This window comes from Gadus macrocephalus, chromosome 9 (genome assembly GCF_031168955.1).
Source record: "Gadus macrocephalus chromosome 9, ASM3116895v1".
In the NCBI taxonomy this organism is placed as follows: domain Eukaryota; kingdom Metazoa; phylum Chordata; class Actinopteri; order Gadiformes; family Gadidae; genus Gadus; species Gadus macrocephalus.
The window spans coordinates 12486699-12501128 of NC_082390.1; the positions used below are offsets into that span (position 1 = coordinate 12486699).

General features: G+C 42.6%; 1 protein-coding gene across 2 annotated transcripts; it reads left to right on the plus strand.

Moving 5' to 3' along the window:
• Positions 1 to 2890: 2890 nt before the first annotated feature.
• ttc38 (tetratricopeptide repeat domain 38) lies at positions 2891 to 12195 on the plus strand. 2 transcript variants are annotated; one of them, XM_060060802.1, is made up of 14 exons: positions 2891 to 3034; positions 4771 to 4848; positions 4956 to 5037; positions 5215 to 5386; positions 6439 to 6612; positions 7206 to 7281; positions 7557 to 7676; positions 7865 to 7924; positions 8143 to 8181; positions 8408 to 8489; positions 8611 to 8776; positions 10402 to 10561; positions 10826 to 10899; positions 11292 to 12195. In XM_060060802.1, exons 1-14 carry the CDS (start codon positions 3005 to 3007, stop codon positions 11377 to 11379), a joined length of 1401 nt encoding a protein of 466 aa, XP_059916785.1. In that variant the 5' UTR covers positions 2891 to 3004; the 3' UTR covers positions 11380 to 12195. The 2 variants fall into 2 exon arrangements, with proteins under 2 accessions (XP_059916785.1, XP_059916786.1); XM_060060803.1 differs by having other exon boundaries at positions 2913 to 3034; positions 4721 to 4848.
• Positions 12196 to 14430: the final 2235 nt, after the last annotated feature.

Here is a 14430-nt window from a genome sequence, read left to right on the forward strand (position 1 = left end):
ATTCTGTGACTGCAGTGATTGATAATTTGCCTGCTATCATTGAGTGCCCCTCCACAATCAAGACACCTACAGCAGTTGGATTGAGGGCAAAACTCAGTAAATTCTCCTCAGTGTATTTGCTGATGGTTTTCCACACTCTCCTGTCAGTAACAGCAGGATTACACAGATACCTACAGAAGGAGACCATTGACATTGCCCAAGCAGTGACCTACAAAAATGCAGTGACTGACACCATGAAGCAGAAACGCAGTGATACCACTGCTGCAGATCTTTACTCCAGAACAAAAGCTATGTGTGAGGCAAACTAGATAGCAGTCTTAGAATCATCCTCAGGACAGAGGCGCAAGACAAAAATAATGGATATGTTGTTGAGTCAACTTGTGGGGCAGGCAGTGAAACCTATGGCTCCTCAGAGTCTGAAGATCTCAAGAGGAAACTTTTGTTTCCTTGTCTGGACCGAATGATCTGTGAACTTGAGAGGCGTTTTTCTGGTGTGAATGAGGAGGTACTCAATGGAATTCAGGCATGCAGTCCAACCTCAGGCCACTTCTTGTCTGAGCCTCATCTGACAGCACTGGCTCTGCATTACCATATTGAACTTAAGTCAGAGGAAGTGATAATTGCAAAAAACTTTCTGAAGCGCAAGAGTGAGGCAGGTACAGTTCAGGACATGCTAGCAGTGTACAAACTCCTAGATTCTGAAATGTTCCCTTCTGAAATGCAACCTGTTATGCAGGTTGCCTTGACAATACGAGCTAGCAGCTGTACATGTGAGCGGTCTTTTAGTGCCTTGCGTCGGCTCCATACATGGCTCAGGAGGACCACAGGCCAAAGCAGACTCCAGCACCTAGCTGTGATGTCCATTGAGAAGGAGTTGCTTGAAAGAATTGAACACCAAAGGGTCATTGACAGGTTTGCCACCCTCAAAGTTCGGCGACATAGATTAACTCTCCCAAAGTAGAGTGTACAGTATTACCTGCTGCATACATGGAAGAGCCAAATGGGGATTCAGGGGAAGTACTATCAAAGATTTCCCTCTCTTTCTTTTTTTATATCTTTAATTTCTAAGTATTTTCAAGACCTAGGTAAAGTAGATTTTTTTTACTTTTTGGGTTTACCTTCTTTTTTTGTGAAGCTTGTTTTATGAAAGTTCAGACAGGTGTGCAACCAACTAGATTAGAGATGGCCATTTGTAAATAATTTGCAGAAGATGACTTACATTTTGTTGTCCAAGTACCTGCTACTTTGTTCAATGACAATAAAGTTGAATCGAATCGAATCGAATCTAATGACTGTTGATACAAAAGGAGGCACATGGAGTTAACAGTCAGTAAAACCAGCTGAGTGAAGAGGGTTTTGTGTTTGTTACAGGCGGCTGTGTGAACTGTCACAATAAAGCTGGTGTTCTGGAAAGGGCTCCAAAAAAAGAAAAAAATATTTTGAGTTAGTTGAACCAATGTTAAAATGATAAAGTTATTTTTCAATAGACATATTTTTTGTTTTTTGTGAGAAAAAAGGGTGGGTGGTGTGGCAGTGGGGCTCATTGAGTGCTCAGCACCCCTAAAGCTCTGACCCTAGAATCGCCCCTGGTTTGAACGAAACCAAAAAAATCGCTGTGTGAATAAAACCATCAAACTCTGGTGCGGACCAACAGTCGGGCCGAGACCCAGCCGGAGAGTAGTCTCGGTTCGCTTCCAAACGAACGCCTCGGTCCGATCCAGTGCTCAAAATCATACGCCTCTTTTGACGTAACAGTCACCCGCTCAGCTGTGCGCCTTATGGAAATTAGTGTTTGATGAGCGCCATGGTAATTCCGAGATTAATGTCGGACTGTCAGTTGGAAATTAGTCGTGACTCAATATGGGGCAAAGAGGAGACGTCTGATATCCAATAGACATTCCGTCTCCTCTTTGCTCCATGTTGAGCCACGACTAATTTTAACCCGACTGTCACGGCAGCAGGTAAAAAGTATGCTGGAAACACACATACAAATTCCGATGCATTTAACACATTCTGAGTCAGGATGAGGGAGAAGGACTTCGACCGGTCTGCAGATCAATGTAGGCCTATATCACGCTGTATAACCATGTTTGATTACTTTCACCAGCGCTTCCCCCCCCCCCCCCCTTTTTTTTTATTTAACGCTTTACCCCGCCCCAGACCTTTTTGTCCAATGATTAAACGATCTTTGCACATATGTGGGTTTGTTGTCATTTCTGCGAAAATTGCAATGTGAAAAGGAACCGCACCAAACCAAAAAGAATATCATTTTATTTTGGTCCGGACCAAAGAGAGCAAACTAAAGGACTTTCCTGGTGTGAATACGCCCTTATTAAAGTACTTTCTTGGCGTGATTACGCCCTTAAATTACCATATTAATTTTGGATATGTCACCCAAATTACCATATTAATTTTGGATGTGTCATCACCAAAATGACCATATTCATTTTTTATAGGTCATCAAATTACCATATTCATTTTATATAAGTATGTACATTATTAATGATACACAATGACATTTGGAATTGTGGAAGTTGATTTAACAATGTGTTTCTAGAGTGGCCACTCTAATACAAAGGTTTGATTTTAAACCTTTAGAGAAATTTGTATAAGGTCGCTGTTGTCCAGACATTTTATCTTGTTCCCATCAGCTACGGAACTTTATGCCCAAAACGCGTTCAAATTTAATTTAATATTGTTCGAATCACTATCTAGCTGAAACAATAACTCACTAACCCTTCCACACCTAACCCTAACCCTAACCTGTAAACCTGTTAACCTTACCATAACCCTCCATAACTGGGTTGATTGGCTAGCAGAAAAACCCAGTCAGCTGGCCTAGGTCCAGAGAGGGGGAGCTGGACTAGGTCAAGCTCCGCCCATCTGGCTGAGTGAGCCCCACTTGGTTTTTAGCGGAAACGACTATTAGTACCGGAAGACTTGCGCTAGGTGAACACTTTGGCACTGATCTTACATTGGTTGCAAAGATTCAGAACTACTAAAGATGCTTGCCTCAAGTTTTAGGGACTGCAAGGTAAGGTTTGTAGCAAATCGGGTAAAATGGCATGTGTGCAGATAACTTTTGAAACGAAACCCAACATTCAACATCATTGGCTAACGTGTACAACTTCAGAACGAAACATAACTATATAGAACGGGCAGTATTTTGATTCATATACTGTGTATAATACTGCATAGAGCTAAGCAGATAGGAAATCGAGATAGGATCAGAAACTCTATGTGGTCTCATCAAGGTAAAGAAGTATTTCCTCTGCAACTGGAAACGACCCGACAAAATGAAAAAATAAATTAGTCAAATTAAGAAATTACTAAAATTACACCATTCCTCCTTTTCCCATGTAGGCTATGCATAGACCAGTGGTTCGCAAACTATGGTAGCCTACGCGTACCACTGGTACCACTTTCGATTAAAAACAATACTATCAAAATACTATGGAAATACATTTACCAGGAGATCATGTTCTCATTTGATGTGTGTGTATGTGTATGTATTTCCTTGTCTCTGTTCTAGTTCTACGACTTTGTACAGCTGACAACAGCTAAAAATAAATAATATTATTTTTAAGAATAAATGTGCCTCCTGCATGAGATTTGCGTTGCTGAATAGCAGGCCTACGCTACTGTATGTTGTTATATTTTATAACATCCGTCATAATGGTTACTTGGGGAGACAAATATTTTTTGTGGTGGTACCTACTGGAGGCAGAATAAAATGTTTGAGAACCACTGGCATATAGACTATCGTTTATTTTCGTTTCAAGTAGGCTACATGTATTCGCCTCTGTAGCCTACCTATTACACGAAGTTTTATTTATTTATTAACATTAGTCGCAAGCTGAAACAAACCAAACTTGTATTAAGCTATATTGCTTATTACAAGTTTGTTTTTTTATTTTTTTATTGCTCTTATTAAACGGTCGATTATTAAACCAAGACGATTTATGATGAGGTGCAGTTCTAGACGCCGAGCAGCATGCATGCGCGTTATTGATTGATGTTGGAGAAAGTTTGTACTTTACCCATGGTTGTATAATAACAGTGCTTTACAAGGCTGGTTATCACCAGCCTTGGGTAACATAGCGAGGTAGAATGCCAACAATCCGCACGGTTGCCTTATATAGGTTGTTTACTGGATGAAACAAATGTCTAAATCCAAAACAATCGTTTATGTGTGTGTGTGTGTGTGTGTGTGTGTGTGTGTGTGTGTGTGTGTGTGTGTGTGTGTGTGTGCTTGTTTATCCTGTGTGGCTTCATTACCCAATGAAGCCTCACCAAGCCAAAGGGTCTAAACAGTCTGACTGTCACACTCCAAAAATAAATCATAATGTAACATAATAACCATCCAGGATACATCATATTTAATATGGCCGAGGCCTACGGTCGACTCTATGTGCCATAATTTCAGTCTCCGAATAAACAGTGAACTTTATATTTTGGAATTCAAACGTCGAGCAAATCATTGGCACAAACAGAAAAAAAACAAAAAATGCTTTTACAAGTGGTAGTCTATTTTCTAGAGTCCACACACACACACACACACACACACAACACACATACATGCACCCAGAGACCCCCCTCTTAATGTGACCCCCCAGTATTTGTTTGAACAATCCCTCTGTAATAAACGATAATGACACACACATGGGGCTAGACATCCACCAGAAATCGCAATAGACCTAGTCCTGTATTTTTCTTACAGCGGAATTCTTTGTGCAAAAGGATAATCTCTGACCATCTCTGTTGGGACAGGCATGGAAGGATGAGGGTCTTCCATTGACAACAAGCAGCAATGAGGCCTGCAAAATGTATGACGCAATACTCTCTCAGGTATCCGATCTCCTTTCAGCCACTCATCCCTCTGACACACACACACACACACACACACACACACACACACACACACACACAGTTAATCAATGTCATTCTGTATCCAGTATGTGACCTGGCGTAATGATGAAACTTTGGGCGGAATATCAGGCTGCATGACTGCAATTAAGGAAGCCGATCCAAATTTTGGTATGTATAAATGCGTTGCAACATATGTGCAAAAAGAATCTGCAGGGTAAATTAATTCCTGGTGTCATTCCCTGTTTAAATCATCATCAGTCCACAGATGACTGGCCCGGAGACCTGACCCGGGACCGGGTCTGTTTGAGTAATCGGTTCTCTAACAACGGACCCTTTCCCCTGCAGTCATGGGCCATGTGATGACCACCGGTCTTGAGCTGGTGGGGACAGACAGCTCTATCAGGCTCAACCAACGCCTGGCCAGTGCCGTGAAGACCACGATGGAGCTGGCCGCAGCTCAGGACATCACGCCCCGGGAGAAGCTCCACGCCCAGGCTGTGGAGCACCTCTCCGTCGGGTAGGAACATGGCTAGGCTGTGAAGTTGGATGGTCGAATAAACGTGGTTCCACTTGTGATTTTTAGTTAATGCTGTTGGCAACACAATGCCAAACTAGCAGGAATCATTTTGAACATCTTCAGATGAGAGACAATGCTGATATTGTTCAATCTAGAGCGTTTGTATTGTGCGCTGATACTTATGGAGAGGCCTTATATAATATTTTAGTAAATAAAGCATGGAATGGCAAGGATGTTTAAATGTCTTGCGCGGAAACAAATACGCTTGTGAGGAAAATACTTTGTGTATTGCTGACACAATTATTCTGAACGCACAAACTATGTGTGTCTCTCTCTCTCTCTGTGTGTGTGGGAATGGTTTGGTGGATGTAACAATTACAATTTGGGGTGTTGTTGAACTTGAAATGGGACTGCAGCAAAAAGTATTTTAATGCAGGAACAATAAGGGGTGATGCTAGGAAGGCATCATTAACATACTGATTATCTTCAATGGCCATATTTAATTAGGAAAGCAGCCTCAGCAATTGGCAAATAGCGACTACAGTTAACACAGTTAGCATAAGATGAATATAGATTTGGAATTAAATGTACAATACACTTATGCTAGGTTATCATACTTACAAATGATACACACAATAGATGGCCAAACATCCGTTGTGCGGTATATCTAGCCCTGGGTCACATAGTGAGGTCGACTGCATATAGTCCAAACAGTGGGTGAAACAAACATCTAAATCCAAAATAAAGCAATTTTTCCATTCTTGACTGCCGTACAAACATAGTGGTGCAACATGGCAGGGTCTGTAGAACGTAACGTTCTTATGAATATTATATAACATTTCGGCCAAGCCCGGTCCGCTACGACCCCAAATTCTACACACTGCACCTTTTAAACACATCAAACATCTCCTATGCCTTTGCTCATTTTTTGAGATTGTGCCAACCGTAGCTGGGTGCATACCTGGAACCCGTAAGCGCTTAATGTCCTTTGTGTAAACATCTTCGTTCTTGAACAATGGAGGGACTTAAAGGCCGTCGCTTTCTCCTTACAGGAACTTTCCCAAAGCATGTGGTGTATGGGAAAGTATTCTGGTGGAGCACCCCACGGACCTGCTGGCCCTGAAGTTTGCTCATGACGGCTACTTCTTCATGGGTGCCCAGGTTCAGTTGAGAGACTCTGTGGCCCGGGTCCTGCCTCACTGGAAGCCACACATCCCTCTGTACAGGTATTCACTCACCTGAGGCTATCTACGCCCAAGTGCTTCAAACGGGTGACGTAAATACAATGTCATCAGGTTGTACGATGATGTCCAATTATTTAGAAGGCTGTAGTCCGATAGCACTACCGCTGCAGGACTTATGTGGACTTATTTGTTTGTCTTGACATGCCCTGCTTATAGAGGTTAACATCTATGACCAATTGTTGCTATAATAAGTTAATCATGTATGTGTATTGGCAAGGAGTCGCAAATGATGTAATCATGTATTGACACCAAATCCAATTCACACCTGGAAGACGGTGCTCAGTATGATGGAAAAGTCTGCAGGGAGACAAGGGGTGTGAGATGAAGCTCCTGCAGGTCGATTGTAATGTAATCATCATATTGACTAGTTAAAAATGAAAGCACGGCACTGTTCATTCATTCACTCTCATTCACTCAATCAACATTGTGTTGCCTTAGGGCCGTGGCGGCCGGAAAAAATCGATATGCCCCCTAATTACCACAGAGTGAGCTCTCATGATGTCAGAAATTGAGGCGACGCATTGAGATTTCCGGTGCATAGTGTGTAATGCGATTGGGTTTCCTCTGTTTGTTAGCTACCTGAAAGGCCTGTACTCCTTTGGGTTGCTGGAGACTCATTTCTATGACGAAGCAGAGAAAGTTGCCAAAGAGGTAATCACTGTCCTCTTCATTAAATCCAATGTTTCCATCCCCACTTCGTTTCCCATTATCATGTTAATTAAAAACATTAAATCGACTTCCTTCATGTAAGCTGTGCAGCATTAGCTTTAGCACTTGCTAACTTCCCTCTAGTGTACATTTCAAAAGTAGCAGATACTAAAAACTCTATTTTCAGCAAGCTGCACACTCCAATATCTTTTGTATAATTTCTAGTTATTTTCAGAAGAGCGTCTGCTAAACGACTTAATGCAAATGTGCTTGATCAGGGTCTGGAGATGACGAGGAACGACGCTTGGTGTGTCCATTCTATGGCCCACATTCATGAGATGAAGGGCGAGGTCGACAAGGGGCTCAAGTTCCTGGAGACCACCGAGACGGACTGGCAGGTGTGTTCCCCACCCTTTCCTTCGTCCATCGCTTCCTTCTAATACTTCCTACTCCCCAGCCCCGTGCTGAATAATATATCCTCCACATGGAGAAGATTTAATAACATCTTGTGTCAGGAATGTTTCCAAAGTGTACTTGTGTGTCGAAAAGTTATTCATCAGAGATATTTATTTGCTTATTTGTCCAGGGATGCGACATGCTGGCCTGTCATAACTACTGGCACTGGGCGTTGTACTATATCGAGAAGGTAATAAATATAATGAGTTTGCTCAGTCAAGCGAATAGATTGCACTCAAATGCATTGCAGGGTCTCTTGCTGATTGGCCCGGTGTCCCATTAGTCAGTCGAAAGGTACGGCGGATTGTCACTAATAGATCCAAACAAGCTATCTTAAAGGGGTGTGCCATGTATTTTATTGCGGCTAATTCAGATTTATTTATCGTTTCTGTATTTCTCTCCTCATAGGGAGACTATGAAGCTGCACTGAGAGTGTTTGATAATAAGGTCAGTTATTCTTTATATTTTCTTTTTCTGTCTATGCACCTCTTTTTGCTCCACACCCATATCAACATCAACTTTGCTACGGATAAGAAATAAATGCTTAATGGTGTTTTCTTTTTTCCTTGTTATTTTTTTCCTCGGTAAATGCCAAAATGTGTGTTTTTTTAGTATACGTACATCGTGTGTCGTTTGTGGTTGGAGGCTCACATGGCCTTTTTCTTCATGGCAGGTGAACAAAAGCCTTAAATCTACTGGAAGCATGTTGGACAAGGTGGACGCCTGCTCTCTGCTCTACAGACTGCAGATGGAGGGTGAGGCCCAATCTGTTAAACCTGGTAATCATCTGTTAACCAGGTGTAACTGGTTAAACCTGGTTAAACAGTCCACCTTAAGACGTCCTGTTGACCCTGGTTGTCATGGTGTCTGGTGCAGGTGTGTGTGTGAAGGACCGATGGCGTGAGGTGGTCCAGGCCACGCTGTCTCACACCGACGACCACGTGACGGTGTTCAACGACGTCCACTTCCTCATGGCGTCTCTCGGGGCCAAGGAGGGCGACGCCTCCCAGCGCCTGCTGGACGGGCTCCGCGACCTGGCCCAGTAAGCTCTGCTCCATCATCTCTCCTCCCTTCCCCACCGCAAAACCACCCCCACCCCCACCACCACCCTTTACATAACTGGCCTTCTTTCTGCCTCCGCGCTGTAGACAGGAACGAGTGCTGGCGCGTGATGGATTAAGGCAAAAAAAATCATCCTGGATTCAGAGCTGCGTTCTGTCTCCCCCCCTACCGTGTCTGAATGGCGGCCGTTGTGCTCGCAGCCGCCGCTGGCCCATGTTGGTGTGCGTCTTGGTGCCTAAAATGTGTTCTGACACACTGACCACAGCCTGTCCGCCCCAGCTGTCCTGTTCCGTTCCCCACGGCGACAAGACTCTCGGAGAGAAAAGCTTGTTCTGTTATGTAATGTTAAGGAAGGGGCAGGGCACAGGGGGGCAGGGGACGGCGCTTCCAGGGAGTAGGACGTTTTTAGAGTCATCAGGTAATGGGGGATTCCTGAAAATGGACTGCAGGGGCTCTGCATTCATTGAATGGTTTGTGTGCTAATAATACATTATATTTCTTATTCTATCATATGCATAATATACCATGTTTTACTGTGGTAGCGTTCGATGTGGTGAAACTGTTTTATATAATCCACATTTAGCTCTAATTTCACTTTACATATCCTTCTTTGCAGCCTTGGGATAGAGGCATCTTTGAATAGGGATAATCCTAAATGGCTTTCCAAGGCTGAATATTCAGCGTAATGCCAGAGATTCCATGCATCATCCTGCCTCTGTCACTGTCCTCTTTCAGTGCCTTATTACGTGTGCCACGGTGTGATTCTCCTATCCTGACAAGCATACAGACACCTTTTCTACTTTCTTTTTACTTACATTTTAGTTCTCTGAAACCTAAGAAAGAGGGTCCTGAACAGCGGGTGTAACTGAAAAACTAAGACATTTCGGTCATTATTATATAAATTAAGGGATATTTCTTGCATAATAACAGCACAGCAAAATTTCAGAAACTATCATTAGCTGGCCAATGTTCTGCAAGCTACATAACCCTGTTACCGTGTTAAGTAATAAGATACCCTCAGTTAACAAGATAGCAAAAATAAGAATTCTCCTACAAAATACAAACAATAAATAATTTGCCCTCAAAAGTTATTTATTTAGTACTTGATTTATTTAGAACTGCATTGACAAGGTGATACTAGCTTAAACATGTTTTGGAATTTCCTGGCTAATCTTGCATCTCTATGGAAAAAAACAACAAGATTTAGCTCCCAGAGCATTCTATTCTGGGAGGTTCATAGAGTGTGGCTGACGCTACTCAGTTGTACTATGTTTGGAATGTGTTCCCATCCTTTGCTATGAATTTACCTTTTTGCTGGAGTAGTAAGGTTGTTTTCAGCAATTAGTCAAAGCAAAATATATGGTCAAACCCATAGTGTTTCCATTTTATTGCGGAGGCAAACCACTGCATCTTGCAATCTTCTCCGGTAACCAGACACCTAGTCGTGGATTATCCCTTGCATGCGAAAACGATAAAATGTGTATAAAGCTTTGTTTATCCTATAAGAAGCATCCAGCAGAGACTACACAGTACATATGTTTAAACAACATTGCTCCTGTGCTGAAACTAAACCTAATTCGGTTGATGCTGTCCCCCCCTCCACAGAAACCCAGGGGACAGTTACCATCACCAGCTCTCCATGAAGCTGGGCGTCCCCATGTGCCAGGCCATGGTGGAGTATGACCAGGGCAACTACAGCCGCGCCGTGGAGCTGCTGCAGCCCATACGCTACCGCCTGAATGAAATAGGCGGCAGTGATGCACAGGTGAGGCGAAAGGCCAGGAGAACGAGCGGGATGGGTGTGTGTAGACCGAACCGCAATCTGGGTCGTGCTAAGACATATTTTTTGTAATTGAGACCATTGAAATCGATTGTCCCGGTGCAGTCACCAGGTATTGTATGTTGAGGGGATTCTATTCCCCCCAAGTGTACACACAGCTTACAAAACATATACAGTGCTCAAGGGAAAGGGAAAGGGACTTGCCTTGTTTTGTTAATCTTCTCATGGAATTGTTTACTGTGGCTGCAGCGGGACGTGTTCAACCTGCTGCTCATTCAGGCAGCCATGAAGTCCAGCGACAAGCACCACAACAAACTGGCCAGGTAATGACTCAAGCTCCATCTGCAATAGTTCCTCCTTTTAGATTCATGCACATAGTGACTCTTATCAGCGGCACGGTTTGTTTATAAGAGGCTGTCGAATATATAGGAAGCTTAAAGAGTCGTTGTTAATTTGCATACACACACACACACACACACACACACATACACACGCACAGATAAAAAAGGGCTCGCGCTCAAACTCACACCCATTCCCTTTCATGTTGTATTCTCACATCGTGTCCACATAACCCCCATCGTCTCTCTGTAGTATTATTATATTTTATCCATCATTGAATGACATGTGCTTTTTTTTTGTTCTTCCATCCGGAAGGCCTCACAGGGGAAGGATTGAAGATGTCCATTGATCTCTGTGTACTCTCCCTCTCCTGCAGGTGCCTGCTGATGGAACGAGATGCTCAGAGAGATAACTCCCCACTCACCACTCGTCTGATCCAGAGATCCCATGCACTTCACGGCTAGGATGCAACGCACATTCCCATCCCCATCCCAGCGCTCCTTTCAAAGGCATCTACATTCCCTCGTATTAATTGCTATGAAGGAAGTAAACAAGGAAACCCTGATGTTGCCAGTGAACCCCATCATCATGCTTTTTCTCTCTTTCTTTTTTTTACTTCTATGATCATGAACATTGTAGTTTGTGTGGCACATTTCACATACAACGTCTGTCATTGTAACATTCAACGTCTGTCATTGTCGGCTCTCTGGCCTCTGTTTAGGCAGAGTCCTAATGTTGGGAATTGGTATCAATAACCAGGAAGGAGGGGAAATCAATTGAAATGTAACTAGATACAAAATACTCACACATCCTCACAAAATGTATCCAAATGAAATAAATCAATCATTGTTTGAGCAAATATAAAATGAATAAATGATCAATGTATTCATACAATGCATACAATAATAATGTATCATTAAATTATAATTATTCTAGGAGTTTGTGTTGTTCAATTGTGCCTACAGGCTCCACTGTTATTTGCAAATATTATTTGGCAATAACAGTGGAACCTGTATGCCCAATTAAACAACACAAACACTCTGTATATCTGCGTTAATTATGTTGCTTGAAAAACAACATTGCAGATCGTGTTTATGTTCAACAGCAAAGGGACACAATGCCAATCCTACCCTGCGCACAGCGGGCAGTAACTGCTCTTCCTCTCTCATCCCCATCACCTGCCTCTTTCTTTTTATCTCATTCTCCTCAAAGCTGAGCTTTGATTGAAAGCTTCTGTTCATTTTCTTCTGTGTCAGTGACTAAAGTAAACAGGGGGTAAATTGATTTTTAAATGCAAATGTCGCCGTCCGCAGACTGCATAATCGTGTAATGAAAATGCACATTTATATGGGTACCACATTTTAACATGAATTTCCCACCTTTACACACACAGAACTGTAAGGAAAGCATGGTCCATCTTCAGGAAAGCAGGGGTCAATCTACCATTGGATGAAATTAATATTAATTCAGTGAAACTATTTAGCCGGCATCATGATGGACGGTCACCTTTTAAAGCAATGCGACTGCACAGGAGCTATTCCTCGGATAATGTCTGGGGAAGAATTACAGGTAGTCCACTCACTGCTAAAATTCTGAAGTTACTTCATCCGTATCAAGCATTGTATTGATTGAGCTACCTGTCCAATTTGTGGACATAATCAAGGAACTGCACCGTCATGAGTAATGATGACATCAAGATCATCCACTCCGCCTACTCACACACAAGATCCTTCATGCAGTCCATCCACCTACCCACGCACAAAATCATCAGAGGTATGCATCCCTATCCAGGAGTTGTTGAGCTTGTGCTCAATGGGATATGCTCCGTTTGCTAATAGTCCAATAGGAAGAGGGGGTCCCCTGTAGCTTTAAAGATAAAGTAAGGAAAACTATTAAGGTCTTGCCTCCCAAACATAATGGTATTTCACTGAACAAGTTATGATGAGTGATAACCAACAAAACTATTTAATTATGAATCATACCCATACAAGTTAAATGTTTTCTCATATAATTTTCAATTACAACTTTCAAGTGGATTGAGATGGTCATTTGGATCATTCAACATGTCACAGTGGCGTACTTTACCTCTGCTACTGTTTGAAAAGTTGAAAGTGCTCCGACATTGCCAATATAATCTGCGTCTTGACAAGGGTCATGTCTGTTTTGCATATTCGTCAAATTAGAAAAAATATAGCTACTTCAACCCATGTCTTTAGGTAAACCAAAGGTAAGTGGTATTTCTGTAATCCATAATACTACCATCCAAAGAGGTTGTTCTCTTAAGGGGTTAAAGCTGTTAAGAGATAGAGTAAGATGATGAGTAAACCACGTTTTCAGAGTAAGTTAATTCCCATTGTCATTCTCTATTTAATCATCATCAGTACACAGGTCACAGGTTAAAGGCGAGCCTAGATTCCTTTGATCATATCTGTTTTTGCAATTGGCCCTTAAAACTGACCCTGTCCAGGAGTCATGGGCCATGTAAGCACTGGGCTGAAGCTGGAGAGAACGGGTAAGACCATCAGACATTTAGACAAGTGGACACGCTTTTGAAGAAAATACTGAATCCTGCCACTATCCAGACACAATTTTTCTCAACATACAATCATCGGCCAGATCCAATCGTGTTCATAAAAAATAACTTACTTGAAAATAAATATCAATTTTGTATTGTGCATGAAGCTCTCTGCATGTGTCACTGAGTTTACACTGGGCCGCCTGGCTAACCCAGCTGCTCAGCCTCACTGGCAATGTGTGTCTCGGCAAGCCTGGCCAAATGGCTCCCCAGCTCACCGCCACATGGCCTTTTCCAGCTTGACTTGGTTCCAGCCTCCCACCCTCATACTCCCATAGTAAAACGTTAGTGTTGAAGAGAACCCAGACTGACATACTAGACGAGCATTGAGTCTATCTTTTATGACAGTTTGGCCATGGGATGCAAAGCTATACACGCAAAGTGCATCTACAAGCATCTTGAAAGGGCAAGGCCTACCACAAGAACATATAGAACCAAGAGAGAAAGCCCCGGAGGAATTGTAAAACAAATAGCCATGCAGGCTGCAGGGGCGAGGAGGCACATATACATTAGAGGTATTGGCCCTCAAGTGGAACTGCAGAAAATGTATTTGAATTAGAAAACAATAGGGTGATGCTAGGAAGGCTTTATTAATTAAGCATCAACAATGTTAAAATCAATAGGTTTGTTATACAGTTAACATAAGATGCACCAAGATTTACAATTCAATATCATTCAATTAACTTGCAATTATATTACTTATTCTGCACGGCCAGTAATATGCTAACAGATTCTACCTAAAGACGTTTGTTTGATTCCTAGAATACTAATTTCTAATATTTAGGCTTTCGATTTTTGGTTAAAGGCAGGGCTACTGTGGTATCTCTCGGGGGCATGGACCACCTGCTGGTTCCTTGGCTTCACCCACTGGTTGAACTTGGCCCTCATGCTGTACGCAGCTCTTTTTGGTCGGCAAACGGTGCAGGCCTGACTGCTGGGC

Bases quoted from the DNA above. Each gene is read 5' to 3' on its own strand.
- ttc38 (XM_060060802.1), top strand. From the start codon at position 3,005: ATGCTTGCCTCAAGTTTTAGGGACTGCAAG. The intron at 6,613-7,205 runs GTATTCACTCAC...TCTGTTTGTTAG, and splicing joins CCACACATCCCTCTGTACAG to CTACCTGAAAGGCCTGTACT. The intron at 8,182-8,407 runs GTCAGTTATTCT...TCTTCATGGCAG, and splicing joins TGAGAGTGTTTGATAATAAG to GTGAACAAAAGCCTTAAATC.